General features: G+C 47.8%; 1 protein-coding gene across 2 annotated transcripts in view; it reads right to left on the reverse strand.

The window, feature by feature from the left end:
- Window positions 1-25,599, reverse strand: part of UBR4 (ubiquitin protein ligase E3 component n-recognin 4) — a 132,156-nt gene that overhangs the window by 50,935 nt on the left and 55,622 nt on the right. For both annotated transcript variants that reach the window (XM_061148034.1, XM_061148033.1), the window contains exons 47-64: window positions 25,064-25,227; window positions 24,420-24,636; window positions 23,350-23,566; window positions 21,371-21,434; window positions 20,804-20,938; window positions 19,639-19,813; window positions 18,621-18,761; window positions 17,720-17,841; window positions 16,949-17,060; window positions 14,677-14,807; window positions 14,384-14,561; window positions 13,833-13,937; window positions 12,196-12,333; window positions 11,315-11,489; window positions 4,094-4,190; window positions 3,331-3,438; window positions 2,514-2,630; window positions 1,368-1,577 (exon numbers count right to left, since the gene is read on the reverse strand). In XM_061148034.1, the coding sequence (XP_061004017.1) occupies window positions 1,368-1,577; window positions 2,514-2,630; window positions 3,331-3,438; window positions 4,094-4,190; window positions 11,315-11,489; window positions 12,196-12,333; window positions 13,833-13,937; window positions 14,384-14,561; window positions 14,677-14,807; window positions 16,949-17,060; window positions 17,720-17,841; window positions 18,621-18,761; window positions 19,639-19,813; window positions 20,804-20,938; window positions 21,371-21,434; window positions 23,350-23,566; window positions 24,420-24,636; window positions 25,064-25,227 (2,606 nt within the window). The remainder of the gene's footprint in view (window positions 1-1,367; window positions 1,578-2,513; window positions 2,631-3,330; window positions 3,439-4,093; window positions 4,191-11,314; window positions 11,490-12,195; window positions 12,334-13,832; window positions 13,938-14,383; window positions 14,562-14,676; window positions 14,808-16,948; window positions 17,061-17,719; window positions 17,842-18,620; window positions 18,762-19,638; window positions 19,814-20,803; window positions 20,939-21,370; window positions 21,435-23,349; window positions 23,567-24,419; window positions 24,637-25,063; window positions 25,228-25,599) is intronic.

Genomic DNA, 25,599 nt, shown 5'->3' on the forward strand with positions numbered 1-25,599 from the left:
ACCAAAGCTCCCCCTGACGACAGAAGCGTTTCTCTAAGAGGCAGTGTGTCAAGGGTCACTGAGAGACTCTGGACGGGGGGAAGCAGCTGCCCTACCCACTGTGCTCCCCAAGGGGCTGCCAGAGTCAGTGCGCCGTGCAGGCAACCCTCAGCTATTATCAGGTCTTGATCAAGCACTGCCAGTGTGAGGAGGAACAGAATAGGGTCATGATGTGAGCCTGGAGGGGAAGACCCCACATGTGTGGTCAGGGTGCTCTGGGACCCAGGGAAAGGCTCAGCCTGGAGAGAGGCCAAGTGTGTGCTGTGGAATGACCCAGTGTGTGAGCTGCGTCTTAAAAAGTGAAAAGTAAATGTCGCTCAGTCATGTCCGACTCTTTGCGACCCCATGGACCATACAGTCCATGGCATTCTCCAGGCCAGAATACTGGAGTGGGTAGCCCTTCCCTTCTCCAGGGGATCATCCCAATCCGGGGATCAAACCCAGCTCTCCCACATTGCAGGCAGTTTCTTTACCAGCTGAGCCACCAGGGAAGCCCAAGAATACTGGAGTGGGTGGCCTGTCCCTTGTCCAGCGGGTCTTCCTGACTCAGGAATTGAACCAAGGTCTCCTGCATGGCAGGCAGATTCCTTACCATCTGAGCCACCAGGGAATCCCTTGGCATTGATGGGGGACATAAGGGACGCAGAAGGAGAGGAAAGAACTTCAGAAGGGATGGCTCAGACCCTGGGGGAGGCGCAGACATCAGCGGCGCTGCGTGCAGGATTGTTGTAAAGGATAAAGAGTTAAGCAGATAGCTGGATCCACCAAGAACTTTCTGGCCAAAGAGCTATGGAAAACCACCAAAGGGCCATACAAAACGAGAAGGACACGCTCTGTCCTGTTTCACTTCCACACTCTGTAAAGCAGTGCTAAGCATGCAGTGAGCAGCACACCCAGCCCAGGCCATCCTGCTCTGCTACGTGGATTTAAATGGGACAGAAATGGGGATGATGATTAACATCTACTGAGCACTGGGATGAGCTGGGCGCTGTGCTTTCCGAACGTCCGAGGCTCCCAACAGCTCTATGAAGCAGATGCTCTGTGTGTGCTCATCCTCCAGATGTACAAACTGAGGCTTACTACAAGTTAGACAGGCCTTCTCCAAGCTTCACAGCGGTTAAGTGGGAACGCCTACTCCCAGGGATATGTCCCCCAGATTCATCCGACCAGAAAAAGCCCATTTTCTAAACCAGAGTGCTGAAGGGCCCCTGGTGATAGCAGAGGTAGTAAGGGACATCCGTGGCTCCTTTGGCGCTGTTCCAGGGGAGTGAGGACCCGGAGCCCGGGGGCGGGAAAGGAGAGGCTCACTGCCTGGGGAAGGCCCTCACCTTCACGTACTGGCGGAGGAAGAACGGGCTCATGTCAGGCGGGGACGACGTGGTATGTGGTTTCAGCAACTGGCTGGTGGCCACGGGCTCCTCGTCGCTCTGCTGGCCCTTCCAGTGCTCCAGCAGGGACTTGAGCACGTGTAGGCAGTAGTCCACAGCCCCGGAGCTCAGCAGGGCGGCGGCCGTGGCGCTCGAGATGAGGGAAGACGACTGCGGAAAAGGGGGGAGAAGCTAAGAATGGCTGGCAGACCAGAGTGCAGTCCAGCTGAGCCTGAGAGCAGGAAACGCGCTCACGATAGTCCGAGAACTAGCTGTCATGAAAGTGAGTCCATCTCTTAATTTGAAAGTTTCCCAACGAGCTCAAACGTTTCCCCAAGTCTTCTGCACAGCAGCATGGTGAGAGAAAATAAAGACACACCAGTTCCCAAATCTAATCTCCCAACACATATGTGCCAGAGGCCAAGGAGGCAAGAATTAGATAACCCTTCCACCTGGAAGGGAGAGGTTTTCTCTTTCTCCTTGGGCATCTAGAAAAGAAGCCTATTTAAGAAAGAAAACTTTTCACTAAAGGCATTTCTCTGCAACCCCACCCTCCCAGTAGGGGCTCTTCCACAGAACCACCTTCCAAAGGAGATGGGGTGAGTGATCACACAAATAAAAAGGCAGGGGAAAAGCTACTGTAAATAAAACCATTAGGAGAGCCTTGCAAATCCCAGCAGCCCCCACAGCTCATAAGCTCATTAAGATTGGATGCAGTTCAGCCTCCATTTCTACCTTCTCTGCTTTGTGTTAATCTCCTTTCCAGTACGCACGCACTGCTTTCTCTCTGCTTTATTACCATACCTTATAGCAACATACAGCAGGGGAATCCTCTTAGCCACTCTGCGGCTTGCAGAACAGTCTCCTGCTTTTCAATAATGGAACTTCCAAACCCTTTAACCCCCTCCATTGGAGGGATTGTTGGAAAAGATCAGAGCTTGGAAGGGATTCTGAAAAAGGTGGAAGCTTTGCTTGAAGAGGTGACAGCTTAGACTCTTACTCCTCCCGAGCGCCAACGGCCTTACGCGGTGAGAGAGGTCTGTGGCCTCTGCCCGCCGCCCTGGCACCAAGCACAATCCTCTTCCCCGCCCCCCCGCAGCCACACACCTCGCAGACGGAAGACTTGGACCCCGACTTGGTCCTGGACATGAAGACGCTCAGGAGCCGCATCAGCACCAGGTGCACCTCGTTCAGGGCGCTGCGCTCACTCTTCCTGGAGACATCCTACAAGCGGGGCCGGGGGACGCGGGCCTTAACCTGGAGGCAGCCTCTCACCGAGACTGCTCCTCCTATCAACGCTAAGTGGTTCTCACACGGAATCACAGGCCAAACAGGCTCCACTGCACCTGTGGCCCACATCTGGACACCCGAGAGCCTGACACACCTAGGAGCTGCTGCTGCTGCTAAGTCGCGTCCGACTCTGTGCGACCCCATAGACGGCAGCCCCCCAGGCTCCCCGTCCCTGGGATTCTCCAGGCAGGAACACTGGAGTGGGCTGCCATTTCCTTCTCCAATGCATGAAAGTGAAGTGTGAAAGTGAAGTCGCTCAGTCGTGTCCGACTCTTAGCGACCCCATGGACGGCAGCCTACCAGGCTCCTCCGTCCATGGGATTTTCCAGGCAAGAGTGCTGGAGTGGGGTGCCACTGCCTGAGGCCAAGATACAAACAACCCATTTATCATTTTCACCTCATGGAGCTACAAAAGGACCACAAGGGCAGTGACCTGGTCTTGCTCCTCATTTACAGCCAGACCCACACAAGCATGCCTGGGCCAAAGCACACACAGAAAACATTTCTAATGGATCTGCAGAGCTGGGGGCCTCAGGGGAGAGTCACCCCCTGCAACTTGGTGAAGTTTCTCTATGCGAGGGAGGAAAAAAACTGATCTTAATGCCTGCTTCTCACACAATGACTCAAATGTCACCTTCTTGTCCATGCCCAGTTCGGCAATCAGCTGGGAGAGCAGGTTGTCCAGGGCCCCCTTGTCTTTCTCATCCTCCCCATCCAGATCTGTAGTGAGCATCAGAATGACCTGCAAGTCAACAGAGAGGCAAAACGTGAAAGCCAGTTCCCTGAAGAACAGCAGCTCTAAACACCAAGTGTCTCACACGAAACCCCGATCCTCCTGCCTGCCCTGTCAACTGGAACTACAGCCCATGGAAAGATTCGAAAACCTAAGGTAACCGAAGGTGAAGGGTCCAGAGTTAGAGCAATCAAATTACAGTATACGCTACCCTTGGCAATGCAGAAAACGTTCTGCAAGAAGTCTGCACAACTAACTGACTGACCGACATTATATCCAGTCCAAGTGGCTTAAGATGCAGCACTGTGCTGTACTAAAGAACGATTCTGCCTAAGAGGAAGGCAGCTAGCAGACCTCACTCTATTACTAACATGATAAAGATGTTAGAGATACTAGATAGATACTAAAAGAGTCTCTAGAGCAGACTTTTGTTATTGGCTCTGTCAGTAACTAGCTGGATGGCTGTAGACCTTTTTTTAAATTCTCTGATCCTTGGTCTTCTCATTTATAAAATGAAGGGCTGTAACCTGCAATTCAAAATTATATTACATTATTCTACGACCTAATACCAAACAAAGTCTCACACAGGCTCGGCGGGAGAAGTGTGAGCATGCTTAAGGATGTCCACCTATGATTTGACAGACCCAGGTGAACTGCGGGATACCTGCATGTATGGGATGGCCCGGACACCTCCAACACTTCGTAACTGGGGCAGAGTCTGCAGTAGTCTCTCCAACAGCATCAGACGGACCATGTGCAGCCTAAAAGACCAGGGAGGATAACAAAACATGAGCTAATACACAAACACCAGCCAGCTGAATATAGTTCTTTCTTCCTGCCAGCAAGGTAAACAAGGAACCTACTTCTTAGGAACAATCCTAGCATTTAAGAGATGCCCTTGGAACACTGTTAATAGCAACTCAGAAGGAAAATCTCACTTTGCTACGGTGAAGCCAAAGTGTTTCAAGATGTAACTGATGGTACTGAAAACGTACTTACAGGAAAGCTAAAGAATGCTGCTCAAGAATCAGGTCCTGTTGCTCTCACTACTCCAACCTGCAACAGCAGGCTTTATGGCTTTTTTCAATGCACTGCCCTACTCTGCCTCCAGGCATTATTTTCTGGGATCTTCCCATCTACACATTTCATGTCATTCATCTGCATAGCGACCCAGCCCTTTCCTCTTGCTTCCCAAGTCATTAGCAAGGCTAGTCACTGCTCTGCCTTCTCACAGCGTAGCCATCCTTTTCCCCAGTGTAAAATTCAATCTCAACATCAATACAAGAACCGTGAGCCCTTCCACACTCACAGCTGGCCACTACCCCGCCTTCTTCATCTGCCGATACACACCTCGGCTTCTGCAGTAAATGTGTGCGTCTGCCTCTCCAGTGAATATGCCAACTCCAGAGGACCAATACGGGGCTTCCCTGGTGGTCCAGTTGCTAAGAACTCACCTTGTAATGCGGGCCACAGCAGCGTGGTCCCTGGTCTGGGAAGACCCCATATGCTGTGTGACAACTAAGCCCGAGTGCTCGAACCACTGAGCCCACGGGCCCTAGGGCCCACGCTCGGCAACAAGAGAAGCCACCTCACAGTGAGAGGCCAGCACGCCACAACCGGAGCGCAGCCCTACTGGCCACAACTAGAGAGGGTTCACGCACAGCAACGAAGACCCAGCAGAGCCGAAAACAGAGAGATTCTTAACAAGGAATGCTACCCTTTAAAAAGAAGAGGACCACTGTGAAAATTAATTAGGGTGTTGTGAACAAACTGCGTGGCAGTCTCACCTAACACAATCTTACACAGATCAACAGTGCATTTGCTGAATCAATTAATGGATTTACTCTCATAATTAATAAGCCATTTTGCTTCATTTTACTTTATAGACTATGTATAAGAAGCCACATGCCTACATTTTTTTTAAAAGTGTGATTATCATGTATTACATATCCTAACAGGTATCTGAATATTTTCCAAATAATAAAAACCTGTATAAAAATAGAGTCTTGAATAATAAATGGCAATCATCCTAAAAAGAACTTGAAAGAATGAGCTAAACGACCGTCAGAATACAGTAATACACAAAAGGTCTTCAAATAATTAGACCAGCCCTGTGGGGACTACAAATGAATAAAAACTGCTGAGGAACCAATGATGTACCAGTGACAAAAGATGAGATGACAGCAACAGCTCAATATTTCTAGGATAAAACATACAAGTTTTGAAACAGGTTAAAATCCTCATGTTTGGAAAACATGCACGTAAATATTCACACACCTGAAAAAGTCAACATAATGAGCAGAGTCTTGACCTGGACCAAGATCATGTCAGACTACTGACTTTTCAAACTCTTAAGATAGAGTTTCTTCAAGAAAAAAAATTACACACTGTACCAAAAATGACAATTTCCTCCTTGTAACTTAAAGTAAAAGCAATTATTTTTAAAAGTCATTTAACAATTCTTTAATTAACTTATTTCTGAAAAATAAAGTTAACTTAAGACAACTTTAGCAAATTCCATTAGCAATATGGGGAGGTTACCTAAACTGACCTGCTAGCTAGAAATAACTGAAAACAGTAAGAATGCATAACATCATTTTAGAAGTGATGAGTCTCAAGAAATTTCAAATGATCACAATTACACAGTATATTCCCCAGACACAGTAAATTAAACTATACATCAATAACAAAAAAATAATTAGAAAATCCTCAAAAGTTTGGAAATTCAGCAAAATATTTCTAAATACCCCATGGATCAAAACTTTAATCAAATCAAAACTTTAAATTTAGAGACCATTTTGAACTGAATAGCAATGAAAATACAACATATCAAAATATGTGGGCTCCTGTCAAAATAATATTTAAAGGGAATTTTAGAAAAATATATAACTTCAAATAAATATTGAAAAAGAAAGGTTTAAAATGGATGATTTAACCTTCCATCTTAAAAAGCTTTAAAAAAAAAAATGGAAAATTAACCCACCAACCAAAAAAAGATAATAAAACAAAAAAGCTAGTAAGAGAAAAAGGAAACAATAAAGAGTAGAAATGAAACAGAAAGCAGGTGCACAACAGAGAACAACCTAAGCCAAAAACCGGTGCTTTGTGAAGTTGAAAAACTGGTTCTTTATAAAGTTGGTAATTTCTAGCAAGACTGACTTTTGGGGGAAAAAAATTTGTTACCAATGCTAGAAATGAAAAAAAGGGGTATCATCACAATTCCTAAAGACATTAAAAGGATGATAAGATATATTACGAACAACGTCATGACAATAAAATGAACAAATTTCTTGAAATGCACAACATACAAAAATCGACACATGAAGGAACAAAAATAATTCTGTATCATTTAAAGAGTGAATCTATAGTTAAGTATTCTCTTAAAGGAAGTCTAGATCCAGATGACTCCACAGATAAATTTTTCTAAGAATTTATAGAGGAAATAAAACCTATCTTATACAACCTTTTGTAGAGAACAGAGAAGGGGAAACACATCCTCACTTACTTTACGAGGCCAGAATAATATGAATATCGATACCTGACAAAAATGTTTCAAAGAAGAAAAACTACAGGCCTATATAAAATATTAGCAAATAAAATCCAGTGATACAAAGGATAAGATATCATGATTAGGTGTCCCCAGAAGGTTGGCTTAATAGTGGAAAATATCAATTACTGTAATTTACAACCTTAAAAAGAATAAAGGAGAAAAGACATATAATCAACCAAGTGCAACAAAGGCAACTGGAAAGCTTCAAAAACCAATTCGAGATAAAACTGTTGTTCAGTCGACTAAACTGTATCTGACTCTCTGTGACCCCAAGTACTGCAACACGCCAGGCTTCAGTCCTTCACTATCTCCAAGGTAAAATATCTCCCACAAACTAGGAACAAAATTTGATAGAGAATATCCTGGAAAACCCTCCAGTTAACATCATACTTAACGGCAAAATAGTAAACCTTTTCTCCAGTGTCTGGGAAAGAGATAAGGTTTTCCACATCACCACTTCTGTCCGACCCAAAACAATAAAGCAAGAAAAGGCAATTAAAAGGTATAAAGATTGGAGGGAAAAAAGTTAAATGCCATTATTTACAGAAGACAGGATTATTCATGCAGAATTTATGATAAGAATTAATCTACTAACCAAACTCATAATTAGGATTAGTCTAATTACCAAAATCTATAATTAGAATTTAAGTGAATTTAGAAAGATCACTGAATACAAAATTAAAATAAAAGCAATAAAGACCTCACCAGCAATGAAGAAATTATTAGGTCAGGGGATGAGTGAAGACAAAAATCCAGAAGGGTAAGCAGAGCCCTGACACTGATTTTAGGACATCTGAAAAGTTGAGGCCATGATGCTCTGAAAGCATTTGGGCACCAGGTTGCTAGGACCTTACAAGGCATCTGGAATAGGGAAAGGACACCCAGAGTCTGCCCCAAGTAAGGAGGGCCTTCTATGAGAACCTCAGGAAAAATCCACAGAAGAAAAAACCTGAGTCTAAAAGTAACAGAAATATACCACTTCTCTCAGGAGCCTGTGAGAAAAATTAGCTCTCTCAAATCTTGACACTGAGAGAAAAGTAGGAAAAAAAAAAAAAAAGCATTAGCTGCTGAAATATAGTCCCATTTATATATTTTTTCCTTTTAGTTAATACTTTTTGTGTCCTATTTAAGAAATCTTTGCCAACCCTAAGTTATGAAGATGTTTTGTCTGCTAAAACTAGTAAGTTTTCTGTGGTTACCTAGATGGATGAAATTTGGGGAAAGGGTTCAAGAGGGAGGAGACACACGCGTGTAACTGACTCATTTCATTGCACAGCAGAAACCAACAGAACATTGTAAAGCAACTATAACACAATAAAAATAAAAATAAATGAAAAATAAAACCAGTGGAGCATTATCTTGTGCAGTTAAATCCATAGTGCAACGGATTTTTATTTATGATCAGATCATAAAACGAAAAAAAGACTCAATTTATTACAGATTAATTTCCAACCAACCCACTGCCACTGGCTGAAAAAGAGCATCCTTTCCCCCCACTGGGCAGAAGTCACCTGTGTTATAAACCAGGTGCCCGGGTACGTGCGAATCTGTTTCTGAACTCTAGTCTGTTGCACTCATCTATTTTGTCTATCCTTGAACCAAAATCCCACTGTCTTACTGAACACAGCTTTATAATAGGCTACGGCTATGCAGTCCTCATAATTCTGGGGGTTTTCTTCGGTACTGTCTTGGCTGACCTTAGTCTTTTACTCTTCCAAATGAATTTTAGTACCAGCTTGTCGATTCTTACACCATACAATAAAGCCAGCTGAGATTTTTTACTGGGATTATACTGAACCTGTATCAATTTAGAGACAACTGTTATCTTTAAACAATGAATCAAATCTTTCAATCCATAAATATAGTATATCCGCTCATTTATTTTCTCTCAACTAGTTTTCACAGTCTTCAATGAAAGTCTTATATATTTTCTACAAGAAGATACAGCTCTTGTTAACTTTAGTTTCGGGTTAAGTATGCATATTGAAATGATTAGTACAACTATTACAAGATTGGAAACTGAGTGAACAACTTCCAAACTTGCAAAGGTGGTGGGGCTGGAGAGCAAATTAACCCAAAGGGGCTACAAAGAAGACAAAAAGAAACTCAGAAACAAGCATAACAAGGAAGAAGCACAAAATAAACGCAAATAGATCAGTAATTAACATTAGTTAGAAGTGAACCTAACTGTTCAAAAGTTAAGCAACCATAAAAAGCAACGATAGAGTAGATTTAAAATATTTCAAAGAAATAAACTTCAAAGAACCAAAAATCACAAAGATTACATTACCTGAACACACGTAGTTAACCTAGAAATCACATTAAGAGGAAAACAAAAGATTAAGTAGAAAATGCCTTTTAGGTGAAGCAGTTAAAGAACAAATCCCAGAAAGACAAACAATCCAGTCAAAAAGTCGGCAAAGGACCTACAGACACGTCTCCAAAGAAGAACACAGATGCTAATAGACACATGAAAAGATGCTCAACATCACTCATCAATAGAGAAATGCAATCAAAACTACAATGAGATATCACCTCACACCAGTCAGAATGGCCATCACCAAAAAAAATCTACAAACAATGAATATTGGAGAGGATGTGGAGAAAAGGGAATGCTTCTGCACTGCTGGTGGGAATGTAAATTGATACAGCCACCGTGGAAGACAGTACGGAGACTCCTCAAAAAAGCAGGACTACTACCACCATACAACATGGCAATCCCACCACGAGGCACATACGCTGAGCAAACCGTAATGAAAAGGACACGTGTGTGCCAATGTTCACTGCAGCACCATCTGCAACAGTCAGGACACGGAAGCAACCTAGAGGTCCCCCGGCAGATGAACGGATGAAGAAGCTGCGGTACATATACACAATGGAGTATTACTGAGCCATGAAAATGAACGCAGTTGAGTCAGCTTTACAGAAGTGGATGAACCTAGAGCGTCTTATACAGAGTGAAGTCAGTCAGAAAAAGAAAAACAAATATCATATATTAACACACAAATATGGAATCTAGACAGACAGTACTGATGAACCCATGTGCGGGGCAGCAGTGGAGACGCAGACAGACAGAGCAGATGTGTGGACGCAGTGGGGTGGGCGTGGGAGGGCGTGGGGGACGGGTGGACAGTAACACGGACGCACACACACTGCCGCGTGTGCAACAGCCAGCCAGCGGGGACTCACACCGGGGCTCCCCAACAACCTCGAGGCTGGGACGGGGGTTAGCCTCAGGTAACCGCCAGAGGGCACCGTCCCCAAAGGGGTGCTGCAGGAGCAAGGTGGGAGTGCAGGATACAGGGAGGAGAGGAGACACTCGCTGACGCCCTCTCAAAACGCCTCCAACACCTGAGCGCTTCAGTTACCTCTTTTCCCGAAAGAAACCATTCAGTTCAAAATACTGATTCCTGCACTAATGTGGTAACCGTGGGCCACAACAAAATTTAACAAACATTAGATCACAAGTGTGTGTGTGCTCAGCTGTATCCAACTCTTTGCAAATCCATGGACTGTAGCCAGCCAGGCTCCCCGTCCATGCAGTTTTCGAGACAAGAACACTGGAGCAGGTTGCCATTTCTACTCCAGGAGATCTTCCTCACCCAGAGATCAAATCACGTCTCCTGCGTCTCTTGCACTGGCAGGCAGATTCTTTATCACTAGTGCCACCTGGGTACATTCTTGGGGCTTTTTTCTTCCTTCTCTTCTATTTCTCTAATCTCCTCTTGGTTAAGGATACACTCACTCCACCAATGCAGTACCAAATACCACCAAAAAAAAAAATTTTTTTTTCCACCAAAATTTTTAAAGGGGCTGGATTAGGAATTTTATGGATTACTTTCAAATTGCCAAATGCCTCACCAGGGGTATTTCTGGATGTAAACTGACATTAGCTGTCTTAATTCTCTATTACCTAACACACTGAACAAGGAGTTACTGCTAGCAGTACTAAACACCTGTTGCCCTTGAGCCTCGAACAGTGCCATTTATAAGGAAAGCGCTACAAAATGAGTCTACGGTATGGTTAATAAGGAAAGATTTGAGTAAGGAGGACACATGGTTTTATGACAATCACTGTAAGGGATACAGACAGGCCTTATGAGAAAAACCACTTTGTATTTTCTCTGCAACTGACTTGATACAATTGCAGTTAGGACCAGGAGACAGACCTACAACTTTCTTACCATTTTCAAACTGCTTCTGAGTCTACAATCTTCACATTTCAAAAGAAATACACTACTGTCACCTCTCCACCTCCGGCAACTGACCCACCATCCTAACCCTCAAACATGAGCCCCCAGGAAAGTTCGTGTGTGCCGGCGGCCTGGCCCTGACCTGTTGCTAGCGTGGACGTCTGCTTCCCCTTCCCCGTCCCCTTCTCCCTCGGAGCCGTCTCCTTCCTGGTGACCGGTGGCGGTGCTGATGGCGCCAGTGCTTGAACTGACGCTTCCTGGTCCAGCCGGATGCCCCTCTGCCGTGGCATCACCATAAGCACTGCTCCGGCCAGACACTAGAGGAAGATGGTTTAAAAAGTGCAAATCAACTTGCAGAGCCTGGTGAAACCCAATGCATTCCAAAGTAATCTGACTGGTAGCTTTAGAAAAATTTTTCCTTTCGTGTGAAGCTCAGTGAGGACTGAGTTCACGATTTCGGCCCCATGGCACACGATGACTAAATTGACTTTCTGGGTACCCAAAGAACGTAAGCCCATCTGCAAGACTAATCTTAATCTCAGCTGCTGATATATTTCCACATCATATTTCAGAGGAAGCGAAAACTGATTTGGGACTCCAGAAAATTATCAGCTACTCTGTATCTCTTTCACAAAAAAATGTTCATAGCCAGTTTTCAAACAAAGACTGATTTTTTAAGATCAAGCCAAAATGGCTCTGTCATGCTTCCTCATTTTAGAGCCCCGCCCCCACCAGCTAGCACGGATGGCCTGCTCTATTAATACACCAGGCTGTGAACAGCAGGACTGCCCCCAATCTCTTCCCCCAACGAGAGAAGCAAAGACCAAAGCATGACTGATTTCAAAGTCAAACCATAGTTGTCTTAAATGAATCATGATTTGGAATCATGTACATCATTTCTTTCTTCCACTAACAGGTTATTAAACTCCCCTCTGCTGAACTCAACCTCAGGACCCACGCAGGCATTCCTACTTTGTCCCCACCCTCCCTTCCCAAGGAGCTCGGGGCCCCCAGTCACATCACCACTGTGCTCGCCAGCCACCGAGTCCACGGCACTGCCCCCGCTCTCCGAGCCCACACTGCCCCCGTGGTCGGCAGGGGAGGTCCGCAGGGTGGAGCCATCCGTCGCGGCCGTGCTGCCCTCGTCGTCCGAGGCTGGAGCTGAGAGAGCAACGAGAGCTGTTACAGGGAAAAACCCCTTCTCGGGGCGAAGGCAGCAAACCACACAGCGTGGCGGACACAATATGGTTTAGACATCCTGTCGTCCAAGGAGAAAGGGAAAGATCTGCTTTGCGGGTTAATCACTAGCAGGAACAGACACTCCACGTGGCGCGCCGCACACAGTACTGAGAAAGAAGTGAAAACCCAGCTCACTGGGCATTTCCTTCGCTGTTCCGTCCCAGTGCAGGGATTCAAGAATCTGTGACATGGACAGTTTTCTACCTAAAATACTTCCTGGTCCCCATAGTCTAGGTGTTACTGACACCTGCTGAGATCAGAAACTAGCCAGTACCATTCAAAAGCATAGATTCTGAATTTTCAGATTTGTTTTGTAATTAATTTACACTAATGCTAGGAAATCACTTATCATGAGCTCTTGAATCAACCCTGTTTGTTTGTTTTTTTAATCAGATGGTCCAGAGGGGAGTTCACTGGGAAATTTCAAACTTCCTCATCAGGTGCTAATAATGAAGCAAGGAAATTCCCCAGAGACAGCCACAGCATCCAGGATCAGGGCGGAGCTGAGACAGGAGGAAAATGCTGGATGAGATACACAGGGGAGGAAAGCCAAGACGGCCACGGAGCACGGCGGACACGACCGGCACCGCACGGCAGCGAGCAAGCCTGACGCGACAGCGACTCAGGGGCCCGAGGGAAGCAGCAAGCCACGGCAGCGGGGAGAGGGGACAGCCAGTCTCTCCCTTTCTCAACTACACAGGGTGAGACACCAACACAGGAAAGAGAGGAAAACACACACACACAGGCACACATCAGTCTGAAGACTCTCAGTCAACCCTCAGATTACTCAGGGGTTGACTTTCCAGGAGACTGTCCAGATGCTCCAACCGCCTCTATTCCAGTCCAACTCTCCGCTCAGGATGTTGGTTTTTTAAAAATCAAATTAGGAAAGAGATTCAAAGTAAACACAAAATGAAGTCTGAAGATTTCCTATACATTTGAATTGTCTGTAAAAACCCTACCCCCCCGCCAAGCTCAGATCCTTGGTGGTGACCCACGCTGACCTGAAGCGTTCACTCTGCTTCTTGCAACAGATGAAGAGAAAGAAATTAAAAGGTATGCGCTCTGTTTCCTGTCTCCCTTTTGATCTTGTCTAAGATGTTAGATGTTAGAACTCTGGTGAAGAAGCCTGAAAGCAGTGATTTCAGCCCTAAAGCTGGTCAACCTGCAGGCTGCTCTCCTGGCCTTTGTGGGGGAATCAGCTGAAGCCAGGCAGCATGCAGAGTGGAGGGAAGCGGAGCCATAGCGTCTCTGCCGAGCTGCAGCGCTGGGCCTTCCGCGCCCGCGTTTCTAAAGCCAAGGCAGAAGCAGGAAGTCCAGAATGGCCTGTCAAAGCAGCTGCCCGTGACACTCTCACAGCACTGGAGCGAGGCCCAAGGCTCCTGGGGCCCTGGGCCGCGCTCCTCGCTGTGGACAGTTACCTGATGCTGTGGTGTCAGAGAGGGTTCCTGCGTCCAGAGAGGAAGAGCTGGGTGCTTGGCCGGACAGCCCCAGGCTCTGCAGGCCCAGGGCACTGCTGCTGCTGCCTGGGGGACAAGTGGGGAGTGAGCACGGCCTCCCCGCCAGGCCCCGCCCACGGCGCCGCCCCGCCGCCTGCCGCCCTCAGAGCCGAAACTCGCCAGCGTGTGGCCCACTCTGGCCTAGAGAAAGCTACTCAACAGCCACCAAGTCCGGTCACAGAGATGGTGGAAGGCTCCCTTCAGCTCAGGCAGGACACAGGCTGGAGGCCTCTACCCACCCCGGGAGGAGACAAGCCAAAAGACCAAACCGCCGGCACCATGAGAGCGGCCCCCACATGGAGAAGCCGGCTCAGCCCCTCTCACTCTCCACCTGCGTCTCTGCACAGCTCTCACCCAGATCGCCCTCTCCCCAGGTCTGGGGATAAGCTAAGCCAGCTGGTTATCAGTAACTGCCAAACCCTCTTTCCTGTGCAAGGCCAAGGGGCCGCTGTGTTCCTGGCACTGCCTTCTACCTTGCTGGTCCTGCTGCAGGCTCAGGGCAATGGCTAGTTCAACCATGGTCTCGTCATCTGCGTCAGGCGGGATGTCCAGCATGGGGGGGAAGCCCTCTGCGCCTGCCAGCAGGGCCTCCAGGGGAGAGGGGTTGCCATTGTTGACATTTTCCGCTGTCTCCAGGACCATCGACTCAGACTGCAGAGAGAGAGCTCTGTCAGTGTCCTGTGGTCACGGGAGCTTGTGGAAGCCCCCGAACGAGAGCTGGAGGAGTATGCCGAGGCTCCTCCTCCTCGCCTGCTGCCAGACTCACCACCATCTCAAAATCTCCGTGGTCCACCTCACTCTGCTCCTGGCTTTCCTGACGGATGTGACCACCATTCGGGATCCCCGATGACTGCATTTTCTCATCCGCGTCATCATCGTCATCATCATCCTTGTCTCCTGAGTCAGAGAAACCTCTGTCACCTGAAGGCGCTTGCTGGTCCCTCCCACAGTGCATGGGAAGACAAGCTACAGAGCAAACAAAAGCCAAGACAAGCTGCCAGCCAGCACCCTGTGCCTCAAGGGTAAATCCCAGGGGCCATGTCTGGCCTTGCTCTCTTGCTTTTGGACCCGGCAGGATCTGGGAAGCGGGGGCAGGCAGTGACAGCTGGCCCCACTTAAGGTAAGTCTTTTCTGGCCGATGAAGGAAAGCAACATCAAAAAACCTTGGATTCCATAAAGCAGAAAAATCTAAGACCAGCAGACCTCAAGAGCTCCCATCAACCCTCAAGAGACCAAATACTACAATTGAGATTGCTTATCTGCTACCAGTCATGATAGCTTGGAGTGTTATTTTCCTTTTTTTCTCCCCAGAAACAACTGGGTCTGTGAGATTTTCACACTACACAATTATTATGAGAAGAGCCAACTGAAATGTGAAACCACTGGATGAAACTGAGGACAGTACTACCCCAACCAGCTTCGGTGTGAAGGGGAAAGGTCTTCTGAAAGCGGAGAAGCCTAGGTTAGACCCATAATCAGAAGAAGAGGATGGAGACCACGCCTTCTGCCTGACGGGGTGAAAACACATGTGGATGTGGCCTTAACTGGAAACAAACTATTTACCGAGTGGAGGGTCTCCTCAGAGAAAAGATGCACAAATCGCTGACTGACTAATCGAAGACTTAGACAAGGTGAATGACATTCAAGGAAGGTTATCTGAAGGTCGTGAAGCTGCACGAGTGCATCCAGACCTGCACTGGGCCACAAGCAGCCGCAGCCACTAGCTACAAAGTGGCGGGTCCACAAGGAAAGGGCGTGTTGATGTACACGGCACACGCCAGATGTTTAAAGCTCTTCCAAAAAGTTGTTTTAGGAATGGAAAATATTTTACTACTATTATTAATTTTTTAGATTAACTACATGTTAAAATAATACTTTTTATATACTGGGTTATATTAGTAAATTCATGTCACACATTTCTTTTTACTCTTTATCAAGTGGCTAATAGAAAACCTTAAACTACCTATGTGACTTTCACTGGAGTTTTTACTACTGAGCCAAACCAAGTAACCAGAGTTACACAAGATACTAAGGCTACGATTCAGACAATTTTTAGAACTGCTTTTACTAAAATGATAAATGTTATGTCCTTAACTTGTATCCAAGTGTATCAAGAGGGAAATTTCTTATGAAATTTACCTTCAATCTCACTGGAGGTAAAACCATTGCTCATACTACCCATTAGGCAACAAAATGGACCCTTAATGCAAGAGCATTCAGGCCAGGAAATTTTTCAGTTCCTGAAAAATGGAGGGCTTTTTGAGTCACTATGATTTTTGAACTGTTCTCATTTCATTTTCACTATGGCTTTTTAGAAGCTTTCAGCCAAATACAAGCGCTTCACTTAACTACCATACAGGACTCTGTGATGTAGATTTTATGTCCTTGGCTTGATTTTACTATTGTACCTTTATGTTTCCTTGGCTTCAGCTTTCCTTATTTCCTTCTCCTTATTCTATTTGCTATAAGCTTTTTTTTTTTTTTTTTTAATTTTTTTATTAGTTGGAGGCTAATTACTTCACAACATTTCAGTGGGTTTTGTCATACGTTGATATGAATCAGCCATAGATTTACACGTATTCCCCATCCCAATCCCCCCTCCCACCTCCCTCTCCACCCGATTCCTCTGGGTTTTCCCAGTGCACCAGGCCCGAGCACTTGTCTCATGCATCCCACCTGGGCTGGTGATCTGTTTCACCATAGATAGTATACATGCTGTTCTTTCGAAACATCCCACCCTCACCTTCTCCCACAGAGTTCAAAAGTCTGTTCTGTACTTCTGTGTCTCTTTTTCTGTTTTGCATATAGGGTTATCGTTACCATCTTTCTAAATTCCATATATATGTGTTAGTATGCTTGCTATAAGCTTTTTATACACCATCTTAAATTCTTTATGGAGTAAGGCAGAGTGTACCAATGGACACATAAACAGAAGTCTCCAGGACCTCGGTCAGCGTGAGCAGCATATCCTAACGCTTCGTTTCCCTTCTCCCGCACCCACCACACTCACACGCGCCTAAGCGCAGACCTCACATTACCCATTGGAGTGTTGCTTCGAGGGGAGGAGGGCAAAGTCACATGTCTCCGTCTGTTCCTTGGCCTGAGGACTCGAATTAGAGCTTGTTTACAAGAGAAGCTCACAGCAGGATCCTGAGATTGAAAAAAAAACCATCATTCTTAGGTTTTAACGTTATTTATGACACTGTCTATAAAACACTTTGCTTTCTTTGACCATCGCTTACACGCATGTGGAAAATCTGCCTGCTCTCGCCTGCAACCTGCTGCATCAGGTCAGCAGCCAAGTCCACTCCCCGACCTGGCATAGAGAAGACCTATACACTGCATCCTGTATCTTAGTTCCTGGTAATAGACTGGCAGGTCACTTGTCCCTGAAGTCCCTTCAGCTCTCTACACAGGGGTTTTGCCTTTTCATCAGAGGATCAGGCTCATCTTAACTCTGTGCTAAAATCAGTCCTTTCAACACTAGCTTCTGTGCTAGAGTCACTGAAAGCAGACCCTGATGGTATTCATCCAGGTACTCATTTAGTTAATACTTACATAGCACTAACTGTGAAACAACCACCAGCATATTCCTCAGCAACTGGACAAGAAAGACCAAGTCCACTCCCTTTTCCAACCTTTCTTTCCATGGAATGAGTAAGATGTTACAGGTTTTACTGATCTTCAAAATTCTTAATTCCCATTGCCTTCCCTTAAGTCTATTTTATTTCATTAGCTAGCAAACTTGTAAAAACATTTTGTCCAGACGTTAGGATGGTAGGGATTATCGGGGTGGTGAGGAAACGTACGGGACACAAGAGCATCTGCATGTAGATCCTGGACGCTGTGTTAATGCAGTCCAGCTCACAGGTACAGTAGCCGTGGATGATGTCCACCAGAGCGTTGACGGTAGCTTCAATGTGAGTGAGGCCTAAAGGAGAGCACATACAGAGAGAAACAAACAAAAACCACAAACACAGAATATAGGCCACCAGTATTATTTATGATTTGCTCCATTAATAGTCTCCTAAATCTCTCCAATTGCCCCAAAAGCTTTTCCAGATACCCTGCATCACAGAAATAAATAGGTCTAACTCTCTATAGATATCAAAATACAGAGCAGACAAGTGTGAAGAGCTGAGTGGAGTCCAAATGTTCCCAATGATCCCCAGAACTCAGGTGATAAAGACGTCCTGAACATGCGTTTGGGGTTTACTGCCCAAGCAAACACGAGTGAGCAGCAGAGGTCCTTCTATTTTCCAGATTGCTGTTCAGAGCTTACCCTTCCACCTAACCCTCGGATAGTGTGGAAAGTTAGACACTCGAGGCAGCAATAGCTTAGAAACTAAATAATTCTCTAGGATGATGTTTAACTTTTACCTTTTTAACTGGCTTTTAATCAAGCTTTCCAAGATTTTTTTTAAACAATCATAAACACCACTAAGAAGGCACATGCGCGCGCACACACACACACAGACACACATGTCTTTATGTGACGTATGCAACCCGACATGGAGAGATCAAGAAAGGCCCATCCCTCTGCTACACCGTAAATTCCTCCATCAGGAACACTGATCTCACAGACTTGTATTTCCTAAATATTCACTCTGGAAGAGATGGATGAGGAAGGCTCAAGGTGAAGAGTTCAATCTGTTCAAAGAAAGAACTTACATCAGGTTTCACTAGCAAATGTCCCTTTTAACATGATACCTGGCAGGCAGGCAGGCGCCAAGAAGGCATTCTTGGGTTTGGAGGCGTGCAGTTTCCAGAAGTGGTTCACCAGCTGCGTGATGAAACTACAGGAGTCTCCCTCCAACTGCTTCTGAGGTTCTCGCCCCTCATCTGCTCCTTCTAAGCAGGAGAAAAAAAAAATGATTAACGACGGTAAATTGAAGATGGAATTTAATTTGTTTTAAGGTTAACTCAGGTCAAGGAAGCTTGCCTGGGGAGGGAGTTTCAAGTGGGGCCCCAATCAATATGCCAACTATCCCTAGATTCCAGCAGGCACATCTAGGAAAAAAACAGTCTGGGAAAGGAATATCACAGAAAACAGTGTATGTTAGAATTAAGTAGAAGGGGGAGCATTCAGGATCTTACAGCAGAGTCAGAGATCTCAGGTCCAACTGTTCAACTTCTAAACTAGGGAAACATCTAAGATTTTCTAAAAAGATTCCTGGATTACAGTATTAGGGGAAGAACAGGATGACGACAACCTATGGGAGCATGTACATAACAGAACCGTAAAGGCATCGATAAGCTCTATTTGATGAAAGCCAAGCAGGTGCGGTACCCAGCCAGCATGAGGAGAGGAGGAAACGGCATCAAGCGCTGAGAGAGAGGCTGCTACTCATGTAAACAGACACTAGCGAGAGAGCAGCAAGACAGCAAGAGCTATGACTGATGCTGTCACTTTAAAGCCGCAGGGCACGAGCTGAGCTTTCCCCTGAAGACTTTAAAGAGGCAGTGGTTCCAGAGACCGATTACATCTGGTGTCCAGAACACTAAGTAAACTCAAGAGTAATCCAAGGGGTAAGCACTGGAAAGAGTATCTAATTATTAAAACGGTACAACTCTAATGTCAGAAGCCCTACAAGGTATAAAGACGAGAGTGAGATCCCTGTCTCAGAGCACCAAGTCCATCAGAGGCCAGAGAGAACTACGAGAAGATGGGAGAGTAGAGAAGATGAGCAGGCAGATTTGGGACCGCGGCCAGGCAGGCCAAGTTCACCTGCTTCCGTCTGGGGCAGCTTCGACTCCGTGAAGTGCACGAGGTTGTTAGGACGCATGACGGCGATGGAGCGTGCCGTGACCACCAGCCTCTGGAAGACCTCGGGGTCCAGATCCTTGCCTTCTCTGCTTGATGTGTTCAGACACTGCACAGCTTTGCTCAGCAAGGCCTGATCCTACAAGAAAAGAATCACAGAGGGTGAGCCAAAGACAAAGAAGGCCTGGGTACTAAAGCCCAGAGGAAAGGGGAGCTGGCAGATTGTCAGGCTGGCGACTTCCTCTCAACAGAACAGGTTAATCACCACCGACTACCTGAAACAAACCTTCAAGGCAGCCCAACACAGTTCTACTTCTTAAATACATAAAATGTTAAAGCCACTTAAAAATATTCACAAGCCATGAAATCAGTATTAAAGTCTGATTGGAAAACCAGAACCAGCCGATTCTCCAGAATAGCAACATCCCAGATCTCTTTCCTACAAAGTCATTTCTCTGCAGGGTCATACCAAAGCTATGTTTCCAAAACTGTCTTTCCTTGAGAGGTTCAGCAAGTTAAACTCACATTTCTCAATTCTCTGCATTGGAGGCAGAAAAGCTAACCAAGGCATTTGGGTTGGTGGCCTCCTCCTCATGGATCTGAAATGCTGACACTCTTTTCTATTTACGAAACTGGCCAAACTTACTGCCTTTCGTTGCTACTTACTTTAATAGGTGAGACTCCCTCTCCCCAGACCTCCCCCGAGTCTCTTTCACCCACTCACCAAATTCTTCACAAGCAAGTAAGTGCACCTCTCTGAGGCCTGTGCGGGCCTGGAGGAGTGAAGACACCAGCAGTCCTGACCTCCTGAGTGCCGTCCCTCTCCCGTCCTCCAGCGAGAAGCCCCCCAACTCAAATGGCCTTCCCCTCCCTTCCTTAAACCTTGTCAATTCTATTAAAGTAACAGGGGAAAAAAAAGAACGCAAACCAGGGGCCTGTTAGAGGCTTGTCCTCATTCTGAGTGACCCTTATTTCTCAGGAAAAACATGAGGCTATGTGGGTCTAACCTCAACGCTCTCCTCTCCCCACCTGACTCCGTGACACCCTTGCTTGAGGTCCAAGAGGCCAACTTACTTGCTCTCCTGTCAGTCCCACCATGTCCACTTTGACGGAAGACGCCCCCGATTACCTTGTGGCTGTGGTAGGCTGAGCGGCTGGTGTGCAGGCTGGCCAGCAGGCTCTTGGACTGCTGCTGGACGCTGGCGGGGGCTGGCAGGGACAGCAGCAGTGTGGCCAGCTCCTGAGCTGCGGTCTTGTTTCTCTCCTGATGCAGAAGACAGCAGGGTTGCCACGAAACCACACAAGCCATGCAGGATGAGCTGCCCACACCCTGCCCTCCCCCTCCCCCTCTTCTAGCCTAACAGGACTAGGTTGGGCTCCACGGACCACAAGGAACAAGACAAAGAACTGCAGAAATCACAGCCCTCCCACACATAGGTACAGACATCGAGACCAAGATCAGGACTCCTGCCACAGTGCTCTTTAACCAGCACGCACCCTGTGTTACACACACTCTCACCATGGGTCCCCTGAAGTAGGACATAAAGCCTTAAGCAGAAGACTCCTCTGGATCACCTTTGCAAATCAAGATCATGCTATAAATGTACTTGAGCTGCAAGGCTTTGGGGCCTCTGACCACTCCACTGACCTCCTGCCTCTTCAGAAAGCTCCCATGTGCTTTAAAAAAGTAACTTGCCTTCTCGATGATTGGGCCAACAGCAAAGCAGCTTTCCAGGGCTTCTAAAGAACTCACAACCAGCCTGGGGAGACAGAAAAGCTGGCTTGAGTACAAAAGCCCCCCTTCTCTCCGCCTGGTGCTTTAGCCTGCGCAGACTACAGTCCCGAGGCCCTTAGGGACAGGAGTGAACGCCAAACACGAAATCAAAGCTCGGTAAGACCTGCCACAGGCACCACGTGGGTCGTTCCCTGTGTCACAGGCCGGAAGGAACCTGGCTCCTGCTTGCAGATCAACCTGAGGCCACGTTCATAATCCGAGACTCAAAGACACGGCTTTTCTTCCTCAAAGAGGATAAGGGCACTTCCTTCTGCTGCCTGTGGCAGGGATCACGGAGACAGGCTTAACAGTCTTGATGCGATGGGACCCGAAGCTCCGGTGCCCCAAGATCAGTAGGCAAAGGGTATACACAAAGGGAAAGGTTCAAGCCATCTTCTTACACTGGGAGAGCTATGGTTACACTTGACTTACAACTCCAAGAAAATGCACAAAAGCACTTCCTAGGAGTCGCCAAGTATGGGGAAGAGAACCAACCAGATTTTTAGGTTCACGCCAATTACCAACATTCAAAGGGTAGGATGAAGCCCCTTTAGAAAACTGGGCAATGTTCTCTCAGGGAAGGATAAGAAGCCCAACCATCAAAGGGTACAGACGGCCACACTCCCCAGGGATCCCTCATGTGCGTTGAAGGCAGCACAGTAAAAAGACCAACGGCCTGAGGGCTGAAACTCTGGACAGACAGGGGAAAGTGTGGAGAAGGCAGCTGGTGAGAGAAAGGTCAAGGGGCAGAGGGCGGCAGTAGAGAGGGGCCTGGGGCATAAAACCTAGGGGGACAGAACAAGCTCCCTGGTGGCTGTTCCGACGACAGACCGTCTCCACTGACTCGGCGCCCCACCCCCCACCTCACCCCTGCAGAGCGGGGTGGGGGAAGGCAGGGGCGGCCGACACCAAGCGCGCATGTCCAACCCCCCGCATTCTCCACGGGGACACAGGACAGCTCTGCAGCCATGCAACGATGGGGACAGAAAGAAGCGGCAGGACTCGCCCACATAAGCGGAATCAACGCAAAGCCACGTCATCAGTTACACGGCTCTCTAACACACACTCGCTCGTGCAAAGAAATGAAAGAGGGCATACTAACCGGTCCAGCTTGGTTAGGGACTCAGTTTCAGAACTTGGGGGAGAAGCAAAAGGAAAAAAAAAAAAGGAAAAAAATGTGAAGCTCAGAGAAACCTGGAAACACATCCTAAGCAAACAATATAAGAACAGAGTGGGAAGGGCGTGGGGAGACAGAGAAAAGGAGGGGCGGGGAGGCTGCTGGTGGGCGGCAGTGGTTCCAAGCCGGGCTCCTCTCACGCCTTCAATGTAAGAACTGCACATCTTACATCCTGAGCTGCCGGCTCTACGGCGGCAAACCGCAGCGCCCCAGCACGAAGAAGCCAAGCGCAGTGCTTAAGAAGGCCGCTGGGGGGAGCCCCAGGGGGCTCTGAACTCTGCTACAAGAAGCCTGGGACAGCTTCTTGGCAGCAGTGTTATTACCACAGGAAGTAACTGCTGCAGAGAAAGATGAGAAGATGATGAAATTGGAACGAAAGGGAAGACTTTTCCCTATAATTTCAGCAAGACTGGATCCTAATCTCTAATTCTGGCTCAAGCGTCTTCTGGTCAGCAGCCTCTGACTGCTCCCAAGGGCATCTGAGCAGTAAGAGAAGGGAAGGGACAGCAGCCCCGGGGCAGAGCCCTGGGAGTCAGCTGGCTCTGAGCACGCCGCCAAGCCCTGTCTGCTCATCAGGAGACCCTGCGTGCGGGGGGGCGGTGTGAAATCTTGAAAATCACAGGCCAGACCTGGGACACTTATGAGGGGCTCGGTCTCTCAAGATTCAGGCTCTGCTGGAAGAGTGGACGGGTGAGAACAAAGGGCTACCCGCCGGCGCCGGTACCTCTCCAGGACAGGCCCGCTCGTGGTGGCAGGGGCCGCCGAGTCACTGTCTCCAGTGCCGTTGCTCTGGGTCAGGTTTGAAGGACAGATGTTGCTGACGGAGGCAGAAGGGAATTCTTCCGGGGGCTCATCGGGCCAGCCAAACTGCTCCTTAGTCTTGCCATAAATTTTCACAGCATCGATCATGGTGACGCCTGCTGGATCCACCGAGGCCCCAACTATGATAAGCAAGAGAAGCCATTGGGAAGCACACTCTCTAAGGTGCTCTAAAGAGCATCCCCTACAAAGCAAAGCCCAGACTGGTGTGGACAAAGTGGTGAGCCGCAACCATTTCAGTCACAGGGGAACTTCATCTCCTGAGACTTCAGCAGCACTTTCACCTGGTACAGATGCTGAACACATCCAGACACAGTTCCATGAACCAAAAGTCCATGAAGTCTCCTACTCAGACGAAGAGACCCCAAATAGCAGTGCAGGGGTCCTCCGGAGCTATCAGAATACCATGTCTCCCAATTCCACCCCCAGGGATCTCTAAACACTCCTTTTGTTCAAAGCACAGATCATCCTCATTCGTACTAACAGCAACTGTTTCTGGAAGAAAGAGTATCAGACAGGTGGCCAGTAAATGGTAGGGAAAGTTGTCAACCTTATGGAAGGCCCAGGGATGTCTACTCTGATGTTTTAAGGGCATTGCTAAACATTTCTCAGTGACATGTGCCCTGAGGCCCTCAACTGCACCTTCAGACAGCTTTGTGATGTCAGGTGTTAATCTCACCACCTCTCTGCCTAGACAGGAAGGCAGCCCCATCGGTAAGGTCACCCAAGCCTACAGAAGGGAGCCCTGAAGCAGCTGCCAGGCCTCTACCCCTCCCATTCTCAAGTATATCCCTTTCCTGTCACGTTGCCTCCTTTATATCCCCAATGAAGCTCAATATTTCCTGATGGCAGAGACCACAGAGCTATCAGGAGAGCAGAGGGACCCCAGAATCCTGGAGAGCCACAGAGAAGTGGCCCTGCAGTCAGAATTAATCATGAGATGGATACAATCTGTGCCAGGAGCCGGGGACTCACTGAAGAGGTTCAGCTTCTTATCAGCCTGCAGGGCTTCTTCTCTGGTGAACGGGAAGTCGAACCAGCGTGAGCGACTCAGGTTAAGCTGCATAGTTCTGCCGAAGATCTCAATGTACGATGGGGCCCGTTCAATTGCCTGGGTCCCAATCTGGATGCGCATGCCTGTCATCACCATGGTGCTGTTGTTGTTACTGATCTCAATGGTGAAGCCACCGGGCTGGAGGGGGGAGAGGTGCACGTCGTCAAATGAACACAAGCTCTTAGGGCCGACTTCCAGTCCTCCCTGAGACGTGACACACGCACAATCCTACACAAGGCCTCTATCCTTCCGTTCCTCGGCAGTGACTTGCTTCCCAGGACGGGAAGCACAGGCGGGGAGCAGACCCTCCCATCCCAGGCCCCTTCTCTCCCCGGCATTAACCACCCCCTGCCGCCCTGTGCACGGTAACCCTGCTGCCAACACAGGAGCAGGGGCCCTCCTGCGTGGGGCTGAGGGTATCTGTTCACTCTGGGGGCCATGAGACCACAGTCAAGGGCTAGTGACCGTGAGCCCTGCATCCCGACAGGGGGTGTGTCCTCACACCACACGTTCGCGAGCCCTGCTGCCCAGGGACTGAAGCCGGGGCCCTGCAGCCGGGCCTCACCTTGGTGTTGGCCACATACATGCCCGTGGAGTTCAGCCGGTGCTTTATCTGCTGTGCGTTGTAGACCTGCAGGAGGTCGTTCCCACCAAACTCCACGTCGGTCAGCTGCTGGTTGTGCTCAAAGAAGTCAATGGGGAAGGTCACCTGGCTGGAGGTGCGGGTCGCTGTGGAGGGCAGCCCCGGGGGCCAGAGAGCACCGTCATTAGCGCAGCCCCATCCTCTGCACCCGAGCTCACACGCGCGCCCCAGCCTTAGGCCAACTTGGGAGGACACGGTTGGCATCACTGTGACGCCTACATGCGGTCAGCTGCCCAAGAGTCACCACCCCAAACCACAACACGACCCTGCAGGGCACAGAGGTCTGGTGTCAGGATCTGGAGCACTCACTCACAACAGGCTCTCTCAGAGCTGGCTTAACTAAGATAAACAACAGGAACTATTTCTTTATAGAGGATGAGCTGCACAATTTTCTCAAATACAGGCTCTAGAACAGACTCCAGGGAGTGGGAAGAACGCTGTAATGATCTTTTTTGCTC

This window comes from Dama dama, chromosome 8, assembly GCF_033118175.1.
Source record: "Dama dama isolate Ldn47 chromosome 8, ASM3311817v1, whole genome shotgun sequence".
Taxonomy (NCBI): Eukaryota; Metazoa; Chordata; class Mammalia; order Artiodactyla; family Cervidae; genus Dama; species Dama dama.